Source organism: Larus michahellis, chromosome 4 (assembly GCF_964199755.1).
Source record: "Larus michahellis chromosome 4, bLarMic1.1, whole genome shotgun sequence".
Classification (NCBI taxonomy): domain Eukaryota; kingdom Metazoa; phylum Chordata; class Aves; order Charadriiformes; family Laridae; genus Larus; species Larus michahellis.
The window spans coordinates 31,672,799-31,695,698 of record NC_133899.1 but is presented as its reverse complement, the minus strand read 5'-3'; the positions used below and the strand labels follow the sequence as shown (position 1 = coordinate 31,695,698).

The window sequence follows — 22,900 nt, the reverse complement described above, 5'->3', positions numbered from 1 at the left end:
ATCCCGTAACGGTGCAAAAGTGATTCTCACAAAACACCTCCCATCACCTGTGCCACTGTTTCAGTTCCATCACTGTGGCATCGGCCAGCCTTTGTGCAAGCCCGTGCTTCCACGGGCCATAACCTGGTGCGGGGCTGCTGTAAGCTATGCTCAGCAAAGGATATACGTGTTAAAAATAAGAGGAAGCACCCAAAGTTGAACCTCTTCTGCACACCCCAGAGCTGCCCAACCTCCTTAGCCGTGCCTCTGTCAAGGCAATGGTTTTCAAGACCTACACAGGGGTGCTGCTGGGCACCCACTACTGCTGAGGCAGGAGCAGGTTCGGTTCTCTCAGAGCTGCGGTGTCCCAGGGGTGCTGTGCACTGGGTGTGAACTGCCCATGCACGCAGCCTGGCAGCAAAACCTCAGGGCAGCCCCGTAAAATCAGCTAGTGAGTCCCCGGCACAGCCGAATCCCCAGAAAAGGGACACGTGCAGGCACGGCCGGAGCATGAACTGGGAGCATCGAGCACTGAGCATCAAGCATCCCGTGGCACGCAGCTGCAGTTTCTGTCTGTCACCCAAATACGTTCCCCGCTCTCCCACACGTCCCCTACCAGCCTGCGATCTGGGTGGGAATTCCTGCTTGCCCCTGCCTACCTGCAGGCAGGCAACGAGGGGCCCAATCCGGGCAGCAGCCACAGCACATGGCTGTACGACGCTGAAAGAGGAAAGAGAAGCCATTCTGCATAAACCCCCCAACTGGCATCCCCATTAAAAGGGGCCAAGGCTGCTGCTCAGCTCCCTGCCCTAGGCAGGGAGGGGGGAGAGGTGGGCTGGAGTCACTTTGCATACCATCACCTAATTAGAGCACTTCTGTAAGAGAGGACAGGTCCAAGCCCCATTCCCTTCACCTTTTAGGGGAGCACTCTCGCTGCCTGGTCACAGATGAGATGCTTAGGACTCTGTTCAGGCAGGTGCTTGTAGGAAAGGAGGGCAAAGGAGAGAAATACCTCGGTGACAAAGGTGAGCCTGGAAACCGGACTCCATAGCTCTGCTGACTGCAAAAAAACAAGGACTCCACAGGCTTTTATTAATACTTTACCTCAGGTCTTACCTTGAATTAACCTCTCTCCCTTCCTTAGGCAGTAATTCTTGCTCCTTTTTTTTCTTAACCTTACCACTTTGCTAATAGTTCTCTCTTCTGTGCAGGTGCTAACCCTTCTTTTTCACTTACTTTAAGTAATTAACAAAATCAAACTCAAGAAATTGTGCTCAGATATCCCTAGGCTGGAACTGCTGCTTCTCTTTCAAACCTAAAGAAGGGCTTTTAGACCTGTTTTCTCTAACGATGTGAGCTTGTCTGATGAGGGTCATTATATCTCCATACAACCCTGGCCTTGCTTAATGGCAGGGAGAGGAAAGCCCTCTGCTCTTGCCCCTCTTCTCCCAACTCTTTCAGCATCTGTTTAATTTTAAATGCAGAGTGCTTTCCTTAGGGGTGCCCTGAGCGTGAGGCTGGGGAGCTGTTTCCTCTCCTCATCTCCTGGCTAAGGAAAGCCTCAGTTATTTTTGATTCAGCATCAGCGGGAGGAGGGATGGAGAATGAATGCCTCTGTATCCCAGCCAGGCACAGGTGCCCTCCTGCGGGTTTGGCTGCTCTTCTGAACGTGCCCATGGTGGGAACCAGGGGGTCTGGTCCCCATAGCTGGGCTCCTTCCTGCTCACAGCAGCAAGGAGATACCCCAAAAAGCAGCAGGGAATAAAATGCTACTGCAGCAACGGTTTCAGCTACCAGGATCTTGGCAGGGTTTGTGCAGGCTGGGCCACCACAGCTTTGCTGCCACCACCCAGGACGCAGCTCTGAGCACAGCTGATCTCACCCAGATGATCTACCCCCTTGATGTATGGGGTAGCATTGCGGTTCACTCGGACATCACGACCCCTCACGACTTCAGCATCCTCCGGTCCTGGGTGCTTGACTTTAAATGGCAAAGATTTAATTTTCTGAGGTGCTGGGCTCTCCTCATTGTTGCTGCAATCTGGGCAGCAGAAGCATCAAATTAGAGCCTCCGGTTTGGTTAGAGAATGGGGATATCAGCAGCAGCATACCCGGAGGGGAGAGGTTATTGCTCTCCCTTTGAAAGGACAAGGATGGAGTTCAGTGAAGGTATGAGGATTAAGCAAATGCTAATGGTGAGCATCTAAACAGGTGATCAGATTAGAGGGAGAGCTGCAGGCCCTTACGTGTGGGGACAAGCAGAGTTATGGGGCAGCTACTGGCCACGGGGCTCTTGCTTTGGCTGCTCCTGCCTCTGGGAGAGGTGCTGCTGTGCCTTATTGCCGGGTTGGTTGTGGCAGGTTGGTATGTTGCTCTTGTTCCACCCTTCACACTTACTATGTCTTACATTTCACACTTACATTTCACGTTTCAAAGTATTTTTCTGCTGGCTGTCATATGAGTGGGAGCACAACCCAAAATGTCACCTTGATTGTTTCAGGTTGCCCATATGAAAGACCTTACCAGATAAAATTTCTTCTGTGTCAGACATTTGGTGGTGCTTGAAGATGCAGAGGTGTTGACAGGTGGTTTTCTGCCATTCAGTTCTGCAAGGAGAGGGGCAATTGCACGTGTCAGGCTCTGATGGGGTGGTAATCCAGTCACCCGGAGGACCTTTCATTCATCTTTGTGTGGGGCTTCCTCAGCACAGGATAAAATGATGGTCCCTTGGAAGTTCACCATGAGTTCCCATGGAGAAAAGGACACTTAGAAAGTGTATCTTTGCTTAAGAAGTAAGCAATGTTTAGAATTAATTACATTAAACAGAAAAAGTATTTGTATGTGAATTTTGTACATGAACTAGCTAGGTAACAGGGAATATGTTTTTTTTTTCACCGGATTATTTCTTTCTGCTTTCCTGCTTCTGTGATTTCGGATGAACTGCAGTTCCCCAACTGCGCTTCAGAACATTAAGGATAGCAGTTGTGGACAGTGTGGAGTTGAACACTAGAAAAAAAATGGCCCGTTTTTCTCAGTTCATAATGGGCTCACAAGCCTGAGTCTTTTGCTGGACTCAAACCATCCCTGAACACCAGCAGTCGCTGCTGTTTACTGCTTTAGAATAACACCAGCGGCTTTCCTGAGGACCTGTTCAGGGACTGTTCTACATCTGTACGTGCAGTATTTTCCTGTGGGGAGGGAAAGACCTGACTTTGTGCATATTAACCCCAGTCTCTCCTGGTTATACCCTGCCTCCCCCGGCTGCGGTGCTGGGCTGCGAGGGAGGCAGAAGTCAGAAGCTGAGCCTGTACCTTCCCAAGCCCTGAGCGATGGAGCTACCTGCGTATCCCCCTGCCCTCTTTAAATACGCTCCTTCCCACTGTGAAGCCACGCATCCATGATTTGGGGCCAAATCGAAGCTGGGGTTCAGGGGTAGCTGAGCCCAAACCGGACCTGAACCCCCAAATTTATCCTGGTTCAAATACCTGGGAGATGACTGCTATGAATTGGACAATAAGTCCCTTTGTTTCCCATTTCTGACTCGTCCTCTTTTACTGCCTTACGTTTCCAGCAACAAATGAGCCCAACTGCCAGTTCGGAGAATTATTTTTGCGGCAGAGCACGCCTGATGGAAGAGACACCCATTGCTATCCATTTCCATTAGCAGCCTGTCAATAGAAATTAAATTACATGAATAAGGCGCTATCAGTGCCAACATCACTGCAGGAAAACATTAATTAATCCTCATTTACATTAGTCAGTGCTACCATCAAATAGACTCTTCTGTTGCTACGAAAGACATTTCCACAAATGATTGTTGCTGTCTGATAAACAGATTCACAGAACCTCACTGACTCACTTGTTGGGCACTCGCCATCACATTCGGGGTCTGAGCGAAGCAAATGCTTTGTGGGACTCTATTCAAAGCCCAGGTTGAACACTGGGCCTCTGAGTCCTAGTCAAACCAACCCAGACACCAAAGAGGTGGGGCTACAGGCTTTAAAGAAAATAAATCCCCAATTAACTTAAAACAGTCAAAGCAAATTTATTTTTCTAAGGAGTTCATGATGTGCCCGTCACTGTTATATCTAAACATCACTAAGGGTCTAATGATTTTTCAGACGGCGCTATACAATAGGAGGAAAACAGAAGGGACAGATTCTTCCCTTCTGGCTCAAGAAGGAAGGATTAAGAGCTAAACTCTTTCCCGAATGAACGTTTAAGACAGACATGCCCCATTTAAATCACAGGATGTCTTTGGGATTTTTGAGCCCTGCTGAAATCCACAATCCACATTTGCAAACAGGCTCTGTCTTCACCGCAGACTGAATGAAGCTCCTACGTCCAAACACGGCTGCCCTTTGAGGGGCTCCAAGCCCCAGCTCTGCAGCCTGGCTCTCCTCAGGGGGCCCGATCCCCGGCTGCCTGCCCTCCATCTGGGAGAAGGAAAGCAAGGAGCGGTGCTGCTGCCTCAGGAGAGCCACCTTTTGCACCCAGCGTTTGGGGAGTAAACATGGTGTATAGCTGGATCCACAGCTGGGGCTCATCTGGTGCAGTGGAAGTGACAACAGTGTCACCTTAAGGAGTCCTCATGACCTCAAAGACTTCGCTGGTGATCCCACACTCTCACCATCCCATCCGTCCATTGAGCTGGCACAAATGACTTCATACCAAACAACACGGACGTGGATCTGTAGCGTAGGCAAGGCAACCCTGTTGCCAGCAGGCCTCAGTTTCCCGCCAGGACATCTCCTGGGAAGGGAGGGTCTGCAAACTGGGATGGGTGAGAAAGGTGTTTGGAGAGGTCAGATGCCTGCTTAGGGATCGCAAACCCTGTTCCTGGACGCAGATACTGCACACAGCAACATTTATGCTATTTTCAAGTCCTCCCGTGGATGTGGAAGGGGCACTGTGACCTGACCGTCTGTCCCAGATGGGGTACGTTGTTGCTCCAGGTGCTGTGCAGGTATCAGCTCAGGCTGAGCGACACACCAGGCAGAGCCGGTCGCTGAGGGTGTCTCTGCCCATGTTGGAAGCCACAAATGAAGTCAGCAGTCCTGGTGGCAAAAAACAGAGGGATGAAGAAAGAGGAGTGAGGAAAAAGCAAAGAAAGCACCAGAATGTCTCTAAATCCTGGTGATGACTTTCCAAATGAGTTGCATTGCACAGCTGGGCGTGCTGGCCACTGAGGTGACCGTGTGTACCAGTGCTGCAAATACTTTATTCTTCTACTTTGCTGCAGGAGACAAATTGGTCTAATGGGAGGTGGGAATGGGTAGAAATGGAAATTGCGATCACCAGCAGCTTTTGCCAAGAGATAAGAAGTGCCATTAGCGGTTCTTCTCCGTGGCAGATTGCTGGGTCATGGGCGCTGCTCCTCCTCCCTGAGCATTCAGGAGAATGCTTCGTCTGGCCACCACCGCCACTGCCGGGGAGCTGTTTGGAGGCACAGAGTTGCTAATTCTTTTCTCCTCTGGAGACCTGTGTGCTTGTGCTCGGGGTCTTTATTTTACCCATGTGGAAAAATAGTGCTGGTATAGGTCTGTACGCTGAAAAGCACTATTTTGAGCCAGTAATGGTGGATAAAGAAATAACAGAAAAATCAGCCTAAAATCTCTGGATTTTGGTAGATTTTGAAATCCTATTCAGTGCTTTGGCTGTACAGTGTTTGGCACAAACTGCTGGTTACTGTAATAAGTCTCTAAATCTACTGTAAGTGCCCTTCCACTTCTTTCCTTCCTTTCACAAGGCATATGTTCAGCCAGCAATGACTATATGGGGATGTGTTAAGCAATAAACAGCAGAGTCCAGATAAAAAAGCTTAGCTGGGGTAAAGATAAGGCAGTATCCACACAATCAGTGCATGCACGGGCAAAACCGAGAGCAGGAAACGTGGGATGTACCTCATGAGCGCTGCGCACGAAAGCAAGTTATACCCCATAACCCTCCTGACATTTAGAGTGAGGAAGTGGAGATGTAAACACCATCTCTTTGTTGGTCCTACCCCAGCACGAACTGTCCCGGGAGTGCAGGGATGGGCAGTGATTTCCACCCTGGGTAGGAGATGCTGCAATGAGGCTTTGAAGCTCTGCCGGTCCACGTAGGGGCTGCTTTCTGCAGTGTCCACCTTGGTCCTGCTGGGCGCAGGTGTGCAGATCATTGACCTCCTGCTCCACCTCTCTCTACGTCTATTGATCTATAGGGAGAGAGCATTTCAGTGTATGTACACTCCCCCAGAGCTGGTGCCTGAAAAGATCTGCGCAGGAAGTAATGGTGAGCAGCCCTCAGTGAAAGCGTGAGTTAAATCTGATTCACAGCGATCGCTTGAAATGTGTTAGCCAGTCATCTGCTACCTTGTACTGCGTGCCAACACTAATATAATGAACCGCTGATCATTCACTTAATAGCTACACTGTGGCTGAAAAGCTGGGGACTCCTACATCATGTAAATTTGCCTAGATTTCATACGCCTACTTGTGACCTGCAATCCTTTTAAAAATGGTTTAGTTCCTCTGAACAGAATGGATTTATTCTGTTTTTTCAGTGAGGTAAACGAAATGGGAATCAGGCCCTTAACGTTACGTTAAACTGCTTTGAATTACCTGTGGAAGAAAAATCTCCAGTCGGGTAAAATGGCAGGTATTTATGATTTTTAAATGCGTATCTTTAGCTTTCCTTGCATGAGCTGTTTTTTTTTTCTCACAGTCAGAAACTCTTTACCCACTTTTCCAGACCATGAACCTTTCAGCTTGAAAGCCACGGGTGAGAATGCAAGGGCTGGTACTCCAGGGAATTCTCACCAGGCAGGACAAGTACAATTAGGAGTAATCAGATAAAAATAATGTGGTATCATGAAAGACTGCTGGTACTGAAAGTGGAGAAGAAACTGTGGATAGTCTTACTTTGGGGTTTTTAAAAAGCGGTGATTTAAAGAAGCCAACTGCAGGGTGGGTTAAGACATCAAAGCCAAAAATCACCTTCAAATTATTCATCACCTTAGAAAGTGCCCATTTAATTGAAAACAATCTCCTTAACCAAATTCAGAGACTGGTTTCAGTCAAGACCCCATGCAATCTGGACAAGGCCTTATTTGTCACGCAGCTGGGATATATCCCACACAACCAGTATACCTGTGCCATGGTGGACAGCCTGGTGTCCGTGTCCCACACCCCGGGGCTGGGCAGCCAAGTGGAACACAAGGGGCAAACCCTGCCCAGTGGCAGCGACAGAGGTGATTGCCTTCTCTTTTGCTCCTGCACATACGGCGAATCCAGCTGACTGGAGGCTCAGTTGATTGTAAGACAAGGTGGGAAACTCTTGTGCTGGGAGCACACAGGGCTCTGGGGGGGTCTTTCAGTGTCTGCCAAAGAAAGCAGCTGGTGAGTTAGCTGAGGGAGAAGAGATGGTCTGAGGAGGGTGTTTGAACGCAAGGCTGGAGAAACTGTTTCTTCCCCTGCACCTCCCATCATGCAAGTTGCACAAAGTATGTGACAAATTACCCACATGCGATTTTCTTAGTGAATTTCTTATTTTTTATGTGCCCAGCATGAGAGACTCATTTATTTTACTGTGATACATTGCCACCACACTTTATAACACCTCAGTGCCTTCCACGCGAAGTGGAGAGCCAAAATGTAGTCCCTGGACATCGATGATTATTTCATTATTTGCTCTTTGGTCTCTCCTGTCCCTTCATGGATCTGCTGAGCAGGCATGTACGTCCACACTGGAGGAGAGAGGAGAGGGGAGGGATGGCAGATATCCATTGGCTTGGCTTTGCTTCAGTTGGGATGTAAGGGCACAAGCCCTGGATTAATATTCGTCTGAGCGCTCACAGCCAGTGCAAAGTCTTTGTGTTCAAACCACAAAGTCTGCTTTATGCTATAAAACATGAAGCATTCAGAAAAATCTCAAGCTGAGCACTCCTAGTAATTGGGAAGATGGCAGGTTTGACCTAAATCTCCTAGTTTTTTTCTTTTTCCAGCTTTCAAAAAGAGGTAACGCCACCAAGTCTCTCAGAGAGTCATGCTGGTGGACTCCTCAATGCTGGCAAACTGCTCAGCTACCGCAAAGAGCAGTCGTTAGCAATGGGGCAAGAAAATAGAGGTCATGATGTAGTTGTAGACATCCTTAATCCTGCTGTTTTACCTGTGCAGTACTTGGTTTTCCAGTCCTGTTTATAGTTTCAAAGATATGAACGGTTCCTTCCCTGTCCTTGAGAAATAAGAGGGGAAAGAACGATCATCCTCAGAGATTGCAGTTTCATGGCTTGCTCCTAGGATAGGTGTTCACTGACTCAGTTAAAGTAACTTGAAAGATTTGCTAGCTTCAATGTGAGTTACATCTCAAATTAGACACAACAACATGGTGGGGTGAAAAGCCAGTGTAGAAAGGAGATGGAGAATTGCCAGGATGGTGAGCTATTGAGCACATTTGGCTACACACACTTTTTATTTGTGTTGCTGTAATCCTTGGAGGCCTTGCTGTGGTTCAGCACCCCATTTTACAAAGTTCTTGTTGGTTCTCCTCCTTTGTTGTACATTTGCTTTGAGATAACAGGTAATTGCATGGGAAATAGAAGTTGGGCAATAGACCAGGACTGGGTTTTGCTCTCAAAGGCTACCCAGAAAAAGTGAGGCATTTCTATGGATAAGTTCATGCCAGACATCCCATCAGGATTGTGTTTAATCAGTCAACAGTGATGACCCCCCTAAAAATTGCCATTTGCATTAGATAAGACATATCTCTCTGATAACGTCAGTATTTGCCTTATTCAAGATATTTCCCATAACAAGTACAATGAACTAGATGCTATTTGTTCAAGCAAAATTATTTATGTAGGGAAGGCCGGCGCTGTGACTCTCATACTCGCAGGCGCTCTCGGGTAGCCGATGGTCACGGCGATGTCCTGTTTCAAAGGAGCCGTTTCCCGCAAGGCTGCGGTGAGCTGCCCCGGTCCCCTGCCCACGGGCAGCGCTGACAGCCTGGGGCAGCAAACACAGCACCACATGGCTCTTCCCACCCAGCTTACCCTGGGAAGCTCACCCAGAAGTCTGCTACAGCCCAGCTTGCCATTGAGAAACTAAGCAAAGCTGCTGATAGATTTTTCTTCAGTGTTTTCAGTGTCCTTTTTAGATTTTGAACCAAGGTCTTCCCTGGTTTTCAGGTGCCTTGGTGGCTGTGGCCCAGGAGAAGGTGGTGGGCAGGGATGGGCTGTGAGTGAGGATGTGACCAGATCCTTTGTTTGGAGGTGGACTGGAGCACACCTGGCTGGGAAGGAGAAGGTCATGTCCCCAGCCTGTGTCTTTCTTACCTGGTAAAGCAAGAGACTAAACATAGGAAACATTTCTGTGCAAGCCAAGAAATGGACAAAATACTACAGAAGGGAAATGGAAGAGGCAATCTACCAAAAGCAAGGCAAGCTTTCACCCTCAAGAAAATTTCTGCAAAAGAATCAGCAGAGATTTTAACTTTTTCACTGCAGTTGATAAATATATATATATCTGCATGTGTATGTGTGTGTGTGTCTATGTCAAATCCCCCAGCCCAGGCATGGTATGCTGACCACTCAATTGAATCTGTGAAGAACATTATACAGACCTACAGACCCAGGAATGACAAGGATTTTACAAGGGGCATATACACACACAGGACCCTGAAGCCTAATAAGGAAACTCTTTACCATTTGTTTAAAGACTACATAATTTATGTTTTTCATCATCTCACAGAGGAGAGGAAGGTTGTTTACTTTGATTTGTTGATGCAGCAATTTTAAACATACTGTATGGTATGTGGAGCCTATATGGAAAAAAACCACACCTTATTGATTGTGGTGTAACCAACCCCAAACCCATGGCAAGTAAAGAAGAAAACCGTGTGAAAAGGATAGAGAGTGTACCATTCTCACTCGTGTTATGCACCAGCACCCTTTATGCAATGTTTGTGATCAAAGACACCTTGCAGGAAGAATTACAGGAAAAGTAAAAAGAAAGGTTAAAATTGCCAGGTTTGAGTTGTGGCTTGGAGGCAGAAGGAGGAAGAGGTACCCACGGAGTCACCACAGACTGCACTGCTCCCAAAAGCCACGGGCTGAGGTTCAAGCTCTTGGGGGCAGGTAGCTGTGAAACCAGAGGAACAACAGCGAGGCGAATCCACGGAAAATCTGCCATGATAAATTGTTTGCTCTTAATATAAGCAGGTTCATAAACCAATCTGATCCCTGAAGCTTGAGAGAGACCAGATACCAGCAAGCACATTTTCAGCTGCAGAGCTGGCAGAAATCATACCTGGGATCCTGACCCAGGTATAGCATTGCATCGTGCTTTCAAACAGGTTTGATTACTGGCGATGTCCTCGCTAGGTTGCCCAGTGCTGTCACGTACAGTGAGGCTCTTGGAGCTAAAATGAGCTTTGATTTTTGTCATCGCAGGCAGAGCTTTGTGCCTTGGGTGCTCACAGTCTGATGGTGCTTTGGGAGCGCGGGCTGCTCTTTGCTGGGCTGCCAAGCAAAGTGCCATCAGCCGCGGGGCTGAGCATGGCCCATCACCGTTACCTGCGGCATGGAGGTGGGCAGCCTGGAGAAGCCTCCTGGATGCGGCTCTCCCTGGGGCTGTCCCTTCTCCCTGGGAGCCTGGACAAAAGAGCCCCTCTTGACTGCAGAGCGGGTGCAGTGGTGATGACAATCCCGGCTCGGCTGTGGGGACCAAGCCGAAGCGGAGGTGACCCCGTGATTTCCCTCTCTGCACATCTCATCGCCCTCTCCACCCCTCATTCCCCACAGCAAGGAGTTTAAAGCCCTTCCTTTTGCTCTGGTATCCTCGCATCTTCTCTTGTTTTCATTTGCAGTACACAAGCGAGCTGACGATTGTAAGTGGGGACAGCAGACCTTCAATTCTTCAAACTTTTTACAAGAAAAGAGTGCACTTTGCCTAATATGGGCTGCTCCCTGGGCTCTTTGCTTACATCTATAATTTTAAACAGAAGGAGTGGGTTTTGCTGGTGGCTTTTATTCCCTCCTTGCTCTCATTTGTTTTATTGTAAGGAAAATGTGGCCACATGGTTTTACTCCTCTGTGCAAAGGGTTCGCCTTTAAGGAACAGAGGAGAAGTAACAATTTAAGTTTGATAGCACATTTTCATAGACCTGATACACAAACTGTAGACATACACTGAAAAAGCCAGATTCTGCCTTCAGTTCCTGAGTCAGATTGAAGTAGGTGGGCTAAACAAAAGAAAGATCTAATTCAAGCCTCTTGCTTTGTTTATAGCAACTGCTTTTTCCATCCTGAATGCTCTTAACATAATTTGTTACTTTTTTCCCCCCCTTTTTTTTTTTTCTGTAACGCTTGTCTTTTATGTTTACATCCTAATGCAGCTGGGAATTTATTGGCAATATCTCTTATCAGAGCTTCTTGCATTGGGCCAATCTCTTGCACTGAGGCGTTTTGTAGAGACAGAAAAAATAACTTCATCACTCAGGGACTCTTCCCTGTCCTTTAGCTTGACATTTTATTAGAGGTCATGAAATCAAGATATCAAGGGAAAAGGGGCTAATAGCTAGAGTGGACTAGGAAAATCCTCTCCTTATCTCTTCCTCCTCTTTTCCAACTGAGATATTTTTTGTCAAAATTAAGTTTTAGCTACATTGAAGCATTTTGGCTTTCCTAAGGAAAACCTGGATTTCTTTTATGGAACAGAGAAAGGCTTTTACGTGTGAAAATTACTGTTTCTGCTCTCAAAAATGTTTCAGCAGAAATCTTTCAACTAAATTCACTAATAGCAGTGTGCCCTCTGTTCCTATCTATGAGTAGGATACATTCAAGTCAGTACTTGAAATTAAATAGACACCTATTAATACAAAGTAGTTTCAGCCTCTGAATTCTTAGGTTCAGATGATTCGGTCTGAATTTTCTTTGTTCATGCAATAATCCTTATTTTCCGATGTGGGAGGTGCACTTAGTTTACCTTCAATGTCTATTTTGCACTAAAGACCTAATCGGTCACCAAGTGTGAACAGCATAAACATGCAAACGCTTTTCAGCATCTCACCGCACTGTTCCCTTGGTTCTACTGTAGCAATACACAGGTTGTCATTATAAATACATATATGAACTGTTGTTATGATAAGCAGCAACAGCTAAAGGAGCATCAGGCAGTGTGAAGGAGGGGAGGCCATCATCACCTCATTGTCTGTTTTGGAGACTTTGAAGGCCTGAAGGTGTCGCTTGCACAGCTCAGCATGGTGGCCCAGGTACCAGTGCCGTACAGGGTGGTGCGACACCCCACCTGGATGCACCAGCCCAAGCCAACGACCCATCTCCAGGCTCATTAGCTCCAGACATGATGAGTTTCAGATGAACCAGCCCTTCACACCCCTCCCTCACAGCCATTTGCTCCTACCCTGCTCATTCCTCTTGGCCATGTTTGCGGGAGGGTACCAGGGTCTGGTGAGGACAGTAGCAGAGATCAGATTTGTCTGTGGGGAAAATGTGATATTTTTTTTTTCTCCTTCCCTGTGTTATTTTCTAGCTGGATCAGTTTCTTGGACTGTCTCAAGGAAGCATGGGTGGGTACGTGGAGGGAGAGTTTCCCTGGCACTGGCAAGGGGTGAAGCATGGAGGGATGCAGGAATGCCGAGAGCCAGCCAGGCTCTTGAATGAGACCCTCACCCCTGCATCTTGGCCCAGGTGGTCAGAGCAGGCTCTGGTGAGATGGAGCCCAACTGCCTCCAACAGGCTCTTGATTAAGCCATTATGTTTGTGACTAATTTCTTAAATATCTGCTTTCCTCCTTATGTTCTCTCAAGAGCCTCCTGCTCCGCAGTTGACTCACACGCGAGCAGGTGCTGCTGGCAGAAGATGGCACGTGCCACTTTCTCCACCCCTGCCTCCATACCGAGCCCCAGCACTTCTCCCCTGGCATCCCCCATCCCCAGCATTGAGGACGGATTCTGCCCATACCTGTCCTGCTGCCGGTGGAGTCAGAGAAATGACGACATAAAGTAGTTCACAACATCCAAAGACCCATATAGGTGAAAAGCATTTTACTGTTTGCTTTACATCTCAATGAGGAAGAAAGAGTTTTGCAGTGCACAAGAGGAGTCTGGCATCAGAAAACAAAGTGTTTTCCACCCCGAGACTGTCTCATCATTTATGTGATGCATCTGTAATTCTAAAGAAATCACCATTCTCAGTGCTGAGTACGGCATGGAGCAGGGTATGGTATCGTAGCTGGGCGATCGGGGTAGGGCTGCGAACAAGTTGGTCAGCTGCACGGCAGGGATGAGAACTGGATTTAACTGCAGCTGTTACACCACTGACAAATGAATCTGCCCTCCTAACTGCGTCAGTCTTTCTCAATGGAATGACAGGAGGAGCCAAACTCACATGATGCTGCAATGAAATAATCACTGGAGCACTTGTTCAAAAATTGCGGGTCTTGCACTGCCTGAGAGTAAAGTAATTCAGCGACCTCAGCCCGGTATGTACAGCTCACCACGCACCGAGACAAGGCATGGACACCAGAGCTGGACCTCACTTTGCATTTAGGGAGAGGTCAAGGAGGAAGGCAAGGGGAGGAGTTGCATTTCCTTGAGTCAGGCATGGGCAAGGGGATTTTGGCTGTGGTGCTGCTGCTGCAGGGTGTATCTTCTGTCTTCTGGCAAAGCCCTGCCATGGTTAAGGCACGATTTGGGGTGCTGTGGGCTATGGCAGAGGAGGTCAGGCAACCGTGTGTCACACACCCTCTGTGCTGTGAAGTTCCCTTGGTGGCCAACAAGTGACATCCTGGTGTGGCAGCTCCATCCATCCGGAGAAGACAAGGAAGGGTTGTGCAAGCAGCGAACGCTGCCCAAACAGCTTCGCAATGGCTCTGCAATGGTGCTGGCTTTGGCCCACTGGGACCGAAATGGCACAAGCCAACTATTTTGGGATCTACACAGCTGCTCCTTTGCACCTATGAGCCATTTGCCAGCTCCGCTGCTGGAGGCCCTGCAGGGTGGCAGCGAGGGCCATGAAAACCAGCCGTCCCTGCAGCAGCAAAAAACATCACCTCAGAGAGCTCTGCAGCAGGAGGAGAAAGGGCAGCAGTTGCCTGTCTGCAAGGACCTCACACCACTTTATTAACGTTTAGTGACAAGAAAAACATCAGTGGGAAAGGCTTTCCTCCCCGGTGCAGGGGCACAGCTAGGCTCTGCATCGGGGCTGTGCCGAGCCAGATGGTGGATCTATACAATTTCCAGACCCTTTCCTTGCTTGTCCTTAGCCTGAGAGAGCAGATGCAGCACCACTGAGCTCATTCCTGCTTTTCCTTCCATATTAGGCAGACCCCTAAGTGTCGTGCCCTTCGCAGAGCTAACATGATCTCCAGATAGCAGCAGATGGCACTCGACGGCTTGTGTTGTGTCCGCAACTCCTCGCGCACGTTTCACCCTTCTCCAGGCTCCAATTCCCTCCCCCAACATTGTGCCCCATCACATCATCTCTTGGGGGTGCAACCGCTGGACCGTGCTCTTTCTCCTGTTTAAAGATATCCAGCCGCTGCCTGTGGATGTGCACTCCTAATGAGTGGGTACCACTTGGCTCAAGCTATTGATGCTGCAGAGAAACGTTCCCCAGAGAGGTGGCAGAGATGTCTCTTTGCCTTGGCCAGTGGCCTCCCTGTGACCTGGACCAAACCATAAAAAAGGCAGACAAATAGCTGAAAAATGACATATATCCTTTGTTCGCCTTGGCCGCTGCTGATGCCTCCTCCTCCCCTCCCGCACCGTTGGGCTGCAGGGGAGTGAGATCATCCACACTCTCCCTTGCAGCGGGTCAGCCCTCGCTGGCCCACCTGGTGCTCATGTTGCTAAATATAACGAGGATGAGTGGCACCGGCAAACACGTCTAATTGTCATGCGGCAGATTTTTACAGTAGATGTCTTGTGCTGATTTACCACAGTAGTCATCTGAAAGATGGAGTGTGCTCAGGATAAAAGCCTTGGAGATGCCTTACAGACACTTGTCTGTAGAAAGTGAAGCTCGTACAGAAACTCGTTCTGGAAACAGCTGGATTTTGAGCCATTGCAAATGTTTGAAATGTCTACGCAACACATTTACCTTAGCTCGTGGCTTCAGCACTAAGCATGTCCTGCAGTCTGTAACCACGGAGTAAGGAGGTTTTGCCTCTGCCTGCCAGAAGAAACAGCCTAGCGATCAGTTTTGTGTGATTAATGTAACCAAACGTTAAGCGCGCACACGAAATGGAAAAAGGTGTTGCTCGTGCAACTCCCCCAACCTGGCAATCAATCTGGGTCAAGAGCCATGAATTTATTTTCTGGTGGGCAGAGAGATAAAACCTGCTTTAATGCACAGAGAAGTGACTTAACCCCAGGTATGCAAAAACAAAGGCTTGATTTCACACGTCTGATTCCCACAAACGAATCCATCATTTTGGCACTTGGTATAAACCAAAAGATTGGGAACAATGGGCTTGCTTGATAACGAAGAGTAGATTACACGGGTCACCGTCTTGGGCTGAAATATACCCTCTGTCTGCGTGGATTATCTTTATTCCCCAGCTGCTCAGGAGGGATCCTCAAGAATGGATCATGGCAAAGACCAGCTGGCGTAGCTCCCCGTGCCTCCTTTGCAGACACTGTCAGCCCCACACTATCCTCTGACTTTGCTTTCTCATCTCTGAGGGTATTTGGCCTCAGCACCCGTTTCTTCAGAGCCTGGGCAGAGAGTTTCACTACTGCCTGCCGAAACTCACTGTCTTCCCCAACTCTTGGGGAATGGTGGTGGCACCCTGAGGTCTTCCAGCCCAGTGGGAAGGTCATTTCACATCTTTTCCTTAATGCCCACAAGGCTAACTTCAATGTGGATGCTGTGCCAAGGATGAATAAGCTGAGATCTGGGACAGTGTTCAGACATCTACGCTTTCCCCTCCCATCACAGAGCAGCCTTTGCAGCCAAGGGGAGAAGGTGTGCACTTAGCTCATAAAAATAAACAGTGTTCTCTGCTGCATTCCTGGACATAATGTTTGCAGATCTGATATTCACTTGTGCCACTCCGGCAAGCATTAGTTGGCTCAAATACTAAATATTTACATAGCGTGTGTCACGTGCAGGCTGCGAGGAGGGAAAGCGTCATCGCTCCCACTTACAGGGGAGTTAAGTCATTCGTCCATGGCCGCTCTGGAAAGACCCTTGCAGGACCTAAAAGCCAGCAGAGCCCCAGGGCACAGGGCTGCTCTCTTTCCCAGGGATCTGGAGAGCTGTCATTTCAGGGAAAGGTGTCCCTTGCCGGTGAGAAAGGAGCAATAGGGAATTCGGCTGGATCAGGCAGCTGGATCAAGTTTTGGGTACCCTGTGGAAAATCAGGCCCTTGCATACACTGTGCTGGCATCACCGACACCAGGCAGCTGGACCTGCTGCACAGCTTAATTTCATGTTGGAGACGATGCCAGAGGCTTTAAAGAAGCAGCTGCCCCTTAACTCCAGAAATGACCCCGACTTCCGAGAAAACTCATCTCTTCTAGCCTGCACTGCAAAAAAAAAATGTTCCTCTTTCTGTTGACAACAAGCTGTAAATTATCCTGTTATATAAAAGGGAACAGCAGCCCCAGGAGCTGTGCTCCGGCCAGCTAGAGGGATTTTGTTTTAGCAGGGAAGGGCAAAACCTTTGCATTTAAGTGAGATGCCCCCAGTTTATCCAGGTTGTTGCCCAGCAGCCTGCTGGCTTTCTATAGGTTTCCACGGTAAAGGTCGCATAGATGGCTTGGGAATAATGCACTCCCCTTGCTGCATGTCATGCGGATGGAGCTGAAAGTCTCTCAGGACTGGTTGTCTCCTGCATGTTTATTTTATTCAGTGGTATCATGTCAGTGTGTCTGCCTAAATATAGCTTCTGTGAAGTGCATTTCTAAGTTTCCTGTTACAGTTTCACTCGCAGTTACCTTACAGTAAATGGAGGAAAATCAATGTAATCTCCATTACATGCCGAGCCTAAATGTGCCTTGCTGGAAATTCTGCCCGGATTGATTCTCCTCTCATGGAAACCGCCTGTCCTCCCTGCCTCTCTCCCTCCTCTTTTGTTGGAATAAACCACAATTTTATCATTTAAAACCCCCTCACTTTCCTTTGTCCGATGTGCCCTGCAGATAAGGCTCTGACAGGAACTGACAGTGCAGAAACCATGGAGTCCCTGGACAGAGCTGGAACTGCAAAGCCCGGATTAATTGACTCTGTGGCATTTGGACATGACCATTTCAGCACCTTCTACAGAGTAAATTGAGCAGAAGGGTCAAATTCAAGGTAATCTCTGAATAGCAAACATTAGCCTAGAGCTTGCTTCTTTTGTCTTCTACAGACTAGACAATCCTACAAGTAGGAAGAAAATGATTGATTTAAAAATGTATTCCCTTTGCCATGGTGTTTAAATACAGCTCTTTTACGTGTCCCCACTGCCTTCCAGTAACATGTAGCTACAGATACACAGAAAAAATACTATTATCAAATCCGTGCAGTGTCAGTGTCAGCCGGTCACCAGTAAACAATCACAGCTACAAAATGATCCAGCAGATGTTATGCTAGAGATGAGTAGTCTGAAATAGAAAGTCTAAAAATACATCTGCGGGGCCAAATCACACCCTCTTTTTTATGCCATGCTCTGCCATTTTTGGCCCACAATTGGCTCCTTGGTTCCAAATGTAGGTATTGCCATGGCCACCAGCACACGCCGGGATGGGGCAGGGTGGGGGGGACGTTGTCACGTGGGGCCCAGCCTTTAGTGCCCACCCAAGGAGCAGTCATTACCTTAAACTGGTTCATTCGAGTTTTTTTATTATTATTATTTGATCCCCTAATATCTCTGTAATCCAACACCAGGGCCATTTCCAGTTCCATTAGACTTTCAGAAATGGTGCATATTGTTATATATTTTTAAAGACTTGGACCTGAGGTAGGATTTAATACCCAGATGGGTTGCGTTGGTATGTGCAAAAAGCAAAGCACCGAAGCCTCAGCTGCTGTAGGAAAGTGGGTTATGGCAGAGAGAGATCAAGTCACAAAAGGGGCTGGAGCTGGGGGTCCTGCACTCCTGTCGTGTGTCCCCTGTCCCTGAATCCAGCAGAGCTGTTTCACCGTGAGATTTTGGTTATATCTTGCTTGCATATCCTGAGACTCTGAGACAAAAGGAGAGCACAGAGCCCTCAGGGGTTAAGCAGCTGCTTTACATAATCATATCTACCAAAGCCTGGAGACAAATGCAGGTTATTTTGTGGTTTTTAAAAGCAGAGACCTAGAATATGTATCAGCAACATCCTTTCTGCAGAGAGGGTGCTGCACACAGGAGGACCACAAAGAGGGGCCCTACAGACCTGTCACCACGGGGTCCTCGGGGTTGTTCCTACAAGTGAGGAGCAGATGACACCAGTCGTTTTGGCCTGCAGTTGTACTGTCTCAGGCTGTGATCCTATCAGACCTCGTTAGCCAAACAAGACAAGGCCATGGCAGCAGCTGGCTGGGAGATTTCCAGGAAAAAGAAGTAAGCAAGTGGCCTTTACAAATCTGCCTTAACAAATCTGACCCTCTGCTCAGTTCAAGGCCTGTGCAAGGAGATTTGAATGTGGGGCAGTACAGGGCATTAAAGCCTCAAATCCGGGGTCAGTTCAAAGACCCCCGTCCCAGCCCAGATCTATGACATGGCCTGGGCAGGAGGTAGCATTTCCTAGCTCTCCCGGACTGTCAATAGTGTTTGTTTGGCTATTTAGTCTTCTGCTTCGACTACCATCGAACGGAGATGGATGTGAGTGGTCAGGCACTGGAACAACCTGCCCAGGGAGGTGGTGGAGTCACCATCCCTGGAGGTATTTAAGAAACGTGTAGACATGGCTCTTCAGGGCATGCTCTAGTGCCCAAGATTATTGGTTTGTGGTGGGGTGTTGTGTGTGGGGTTGTGGGTGTGGAGTTTAGTTGGTGGGTGCTTTTTTTTTGTGTGTTTTTTTTTTTTTTTTTTTTTTTTATGTGGTTGGACTCGATGATCTCAAAGGTCCCTTCCAACCACTAAGATTCTGTGATTCTGTGATTCTGTGTGACTGACATAATCCTTGAGCAGAAATGGGACCTGCACAGCCAGGAAGGAGGGACGGGATCAGAGGAAGGGGGACAAGCAGAAAAGCTCCTGGGAGAGAGTAATGTGTTCTGCTCTCATCTCAGAAGGCAAGTGATCGATCGCATTGATAAGAAACAGCAATGGCCGGACAAGCCCTGTCAGCTCCGCATTAATGCCAACATCTAAGGCAGGAGGGACGATCCAGAGGACGCAGGCAGCTGGCACAGGGGATATCCCAGTGCCCAGGGATGGGGCTGGCTGCCCCTCCAGCCTGCTTGGTAGGACTGGTGTGCGATGGGCCTGACTCTCCAGGCATGTCCACACCAGCGCGGCACATCCATTGGCCACGTATCCATGGAGCAGCTGCCCTGTGTACTGCCACTTCCCTGAAGCAGATGTCTCTGCTGGAAGAGGTTTGGGAGGCCACTGCCTGGTCCCTTGGGCTGCAAACACTACTCTGTCTCTATGGACAGGAGAAATGCAAGCAATAGGAGGAACAAATGGAATAAAGCTCCATCAGAGGAAGTTCAGACTGGACATTAGGAAAGGGTTCTTCCCTAAGACAAACGGTGGTTGGTCACTGGAATAGGCTCTGCAAGGAAGTGGTTACAGCACAAAGCCTGTCAGAGTTCAAAGAGTATCTGGACAACATTCTTAATCATATGATTTAGTGGTAGGTAGTCCTGTGAGGAGTAGGGAGTTGAGCTCGATGTTACTTATGGGTCCCTTACAACTTGAGGTATGCTATGGTTCTATGATAATAATCTGAGGATTGTACAAGGCTAGGAAGTTTCATGGAAACCTGAGCTCCAGGGAGGCAGAACGCTTCCTGAAAAGGCAGGTCTGGTCGGCAGACCAGGGGAGTAGTGAAGGAATTATTTATTTTGCTTTACTTCTTAGATGTATAGCTCCTTTTGCCTATTAAACTGTCTTAGCTGAACTCATAATTTTCCCAAATTTACTCTTCAGATTCTCCTGACGATCCCACTGGGGGCAAGTGTTGTCAACGACATGGACAGTGGCATAGAGTACACCCTCAGCAAGTTTACCAATGACACCAAGCTGTGTGGGGTGGCTGACACACTGGAGGGAAGGGATGCCATCCAGAGGGACCTTGACAGGCTGGAGAGGTGGGCCCGTGCCAACCTCATGAAGTTCAACAAGACCAAGTGCAAGGTCCTCCATCTGGGTCGGGGCAATCCCAAGCACTGATATAGGCTGGGCGGTGACTGGCTTGAGAGCAGCCCTGAAGAAAAGGCCTTGGGGGTGCTGGTGGACGAGAGGCTCAACGTGAGCTGTCAGTGTGCACTAGCAGCCCAGAAAGCCAATCATATCCTGGGCTGCATCAGGAGAAGCGTGTCCAGCAGGTCGAGGGAGGGGATTCTCCCCCTCTGCTCCACTCTCGTGATACCCCACCTGGAGTACTGCGTCCAATTCTGGAGCCCCTACTAAAAGAGAGATATGGACGTACTGGAACATGTCCAGAGAAGGGCCACGAGGATGATCAGAGGGCTGGAGCACCTCTCCTATGAGGACAGACGGAGAGAGTTGGGGTTGTTCCGTCTGGAGAAAAGAAGGCTCCGAAGAGACCTTATAGTGGCCTACCAGTATCTTAAGGGGGCCTACAAGAAAGCTGGTGAGGGACTTTTTAGGATGTTGGGTAGTGGTAGGACTAGAGGGAATGGATTAAACCTAGAGATGGGTTGATTCAGACTGGACGTTAGGAAGAAGTTCTTCACCATGAGGGTGGTGAGACACTGGAACAGGTTGCCCAGAGAGGTGGTGGAAGCCCTGTCCCTGGAAGTTTTTAAGGCCAGGCTGGATGGGGCTCTGAGCAACCTGATGTAGTGGGAGGTGTCCCTGCCCATGGCAGGGGGGTTGGAACTAGATGATCTTTAAGGTCCCTTCCAACCCTAACAATTCTATGATTCTGTGATTCTAGGTGATGGAGCAGCTGTGTGATGCCAAGCTGACTACTGGGATTAAACACACAACTGAGGAAGCCAAAGCCCAATGAATCATGAAACCAGCGCCCACCACATCAGCTCTTCAGCAAAAAGCTTCCCAACTCTAGGGCAGCTGAGCAAAGCTCAGCTATGCTCGTGTTCCCCAAAAACACTATGCCCATGTTCCCCAAAAAATGGATGCACAGACACTCACAGACACAGTATTTGTGTTTTAAACAAGTGATATACTGTCATCTTTGTAAAGGGTAAAACTCCCAGAAGGAAGGGACTCTCTTTGAAGAGGCGTAAGCCATTTAGGGGACACAAACACAGCTCTGTGCAGGAAGACCTCTTTCAAAGTCTGTAGAAGACCAGTCTTATGAGCTGATCTTGCAGTACACTGAACTCACGCAGTGCCTTGGTGTGGGCTGTTGGATCATGCACCAGGTACTGGAATAGGTTGATAGGCTTAGCTGTTTGGGTGTCTGGGGGTAAGACGATGTCCTCAGGCATGTTCTCATTACCAAAGAAGAAGTGGTGCAGGCGTTTTTCCTCCAAGCAGCCGTGCAGGTACCACATGATATCCTGCAGCCGCATCAGGAATTCCCTCCTTCTCCAGCTTGACGAGGGTATGGTGTTCAGGAGGTGCATCACAATTGTCTTCAAGGTATAGGTGGAAAAGCCTGTTCCCACCAGGGTACCAGCGCAGAGTTGCAGGCATTTGAGGTGGGAGGTGTCACGCGGGGCCTGCCTGGCCACATGCCTGAAGAACTTCACCTCGGCCACAGCATAGCTCTCTGCCCAAATTGTGCTTGGGGTGAAGATGGCCTCTGCAGTCTGGCTGCTCAGGAAGATGTCCGAGTCGCCTCGCTGCACCCCAAACATCATCTCAATGAAGAGGGATCTCCTGGAGGAGTTTGTCAGCTGCAGCTTGCAGGAGCGGCTGGAAGGCAGCACCTTCATAGTGTAGAGACGTGACTGAGGCATCTCCCGCCAGGCTGAGATCACCATGTTCTGAAAACAGCGGGCAATTTTCTCAACATCTAGGTAGGAGCCAGTGCAGAGGATGCCTAGGAGGCTCGAAACCTGATTTCTGCCTAGCCCCTCCTCAGGTTGGTGGAGGAAGCACAGCACGTTCTCCATGCCTTGGTCCCTGGTGCAGGTGCACTCCAGCTCCACGCGGACGCAGTTCTTTGCCGGCATCTCCCCCGCAGCGCCCAGCTCCAGGTGGAAGGTGTGCCCCCGGGGGGGCTTCATGGGCACAAGCAGGCGGTAGACAGCATCATGCCCAGCGGGACTCCAACCTTCAAAGGCGCTGCCCACCCCGATGGCTGGCTGCAGCGCCGGGAAGAAACTATTTGACAAGCGTTCTTGTAAGACAGTGAGGAGGTCGCTCGCCAGCTCTTCCACCACCTGTCTCCTGTAGGCCATGCTCTTCACTGACAATCGGATGCGCTTTGTGATAGAATTCAGCAGACACCTCTGATAATCATCAGCATCTTCTTCTTCACTTTCATCCTCCTGCAGCTCTGTGCTGCTGCTGGAGCTCTCCTCTTCATGGCCGATCTCTGGCTGTTGCCTCCTTTTCCAGCGCCACCAGCAGAGCCTGAAGAGCAGGACTGGGACTCCAGCAATCGCCCAGAACTGCCACTGCTGCAAGGCAGCAAAGATGAGGCCTCCCCAGGCAAAGGCTGGCTTCTGGCTCCTCTGCTCCAGGCTCCTCTGCTCCAGCTCCTGCAGCAGCCAAGTCATCCGAGCCATCAGATGCTCCACACGCTGCTGCACATGCTCGCGCATGGCCTCGTCCAGCTCATCGCCAACCATCGGCAGGAGCTGGAAGATGCTTAGCACAAGCAAGGCGAGGACCCTTATTGCAGCCAT

The 22,900-nt window shown here is 49.0% G+C and overlaps 1 protein-coding gene across 1 annotated transcript; it reads right to left on the bottom strand.

Moving 5' to 3' along the window:
- Window positions 1-21,373: 21,373 nt before the first annotated feature.
- Window positions 21,374-22,900, bottom strand: LOC141743070 (inositol 1,4,5-trisphosphate receptor-interacting protein-like 1). The gene has a single exon (XM_074586797.1). It carries the CDS (start codon window positions 22,898-22,900, stop codon window positions 21,374-21,376), a length of 1,527 nt encoding a protein of 508 aa, XP_074442898.1.

Bases quoted from the DNA above. Each gene is read 5' to 3' on its own strand.
- LOC141743070 (XM_074586797.1), bottom strand. From the start codon at position 22,900: ATGGCTGCAATAAGGGTCCTCGCCTTGCTTGTGCTAAGCATCTTCCAG.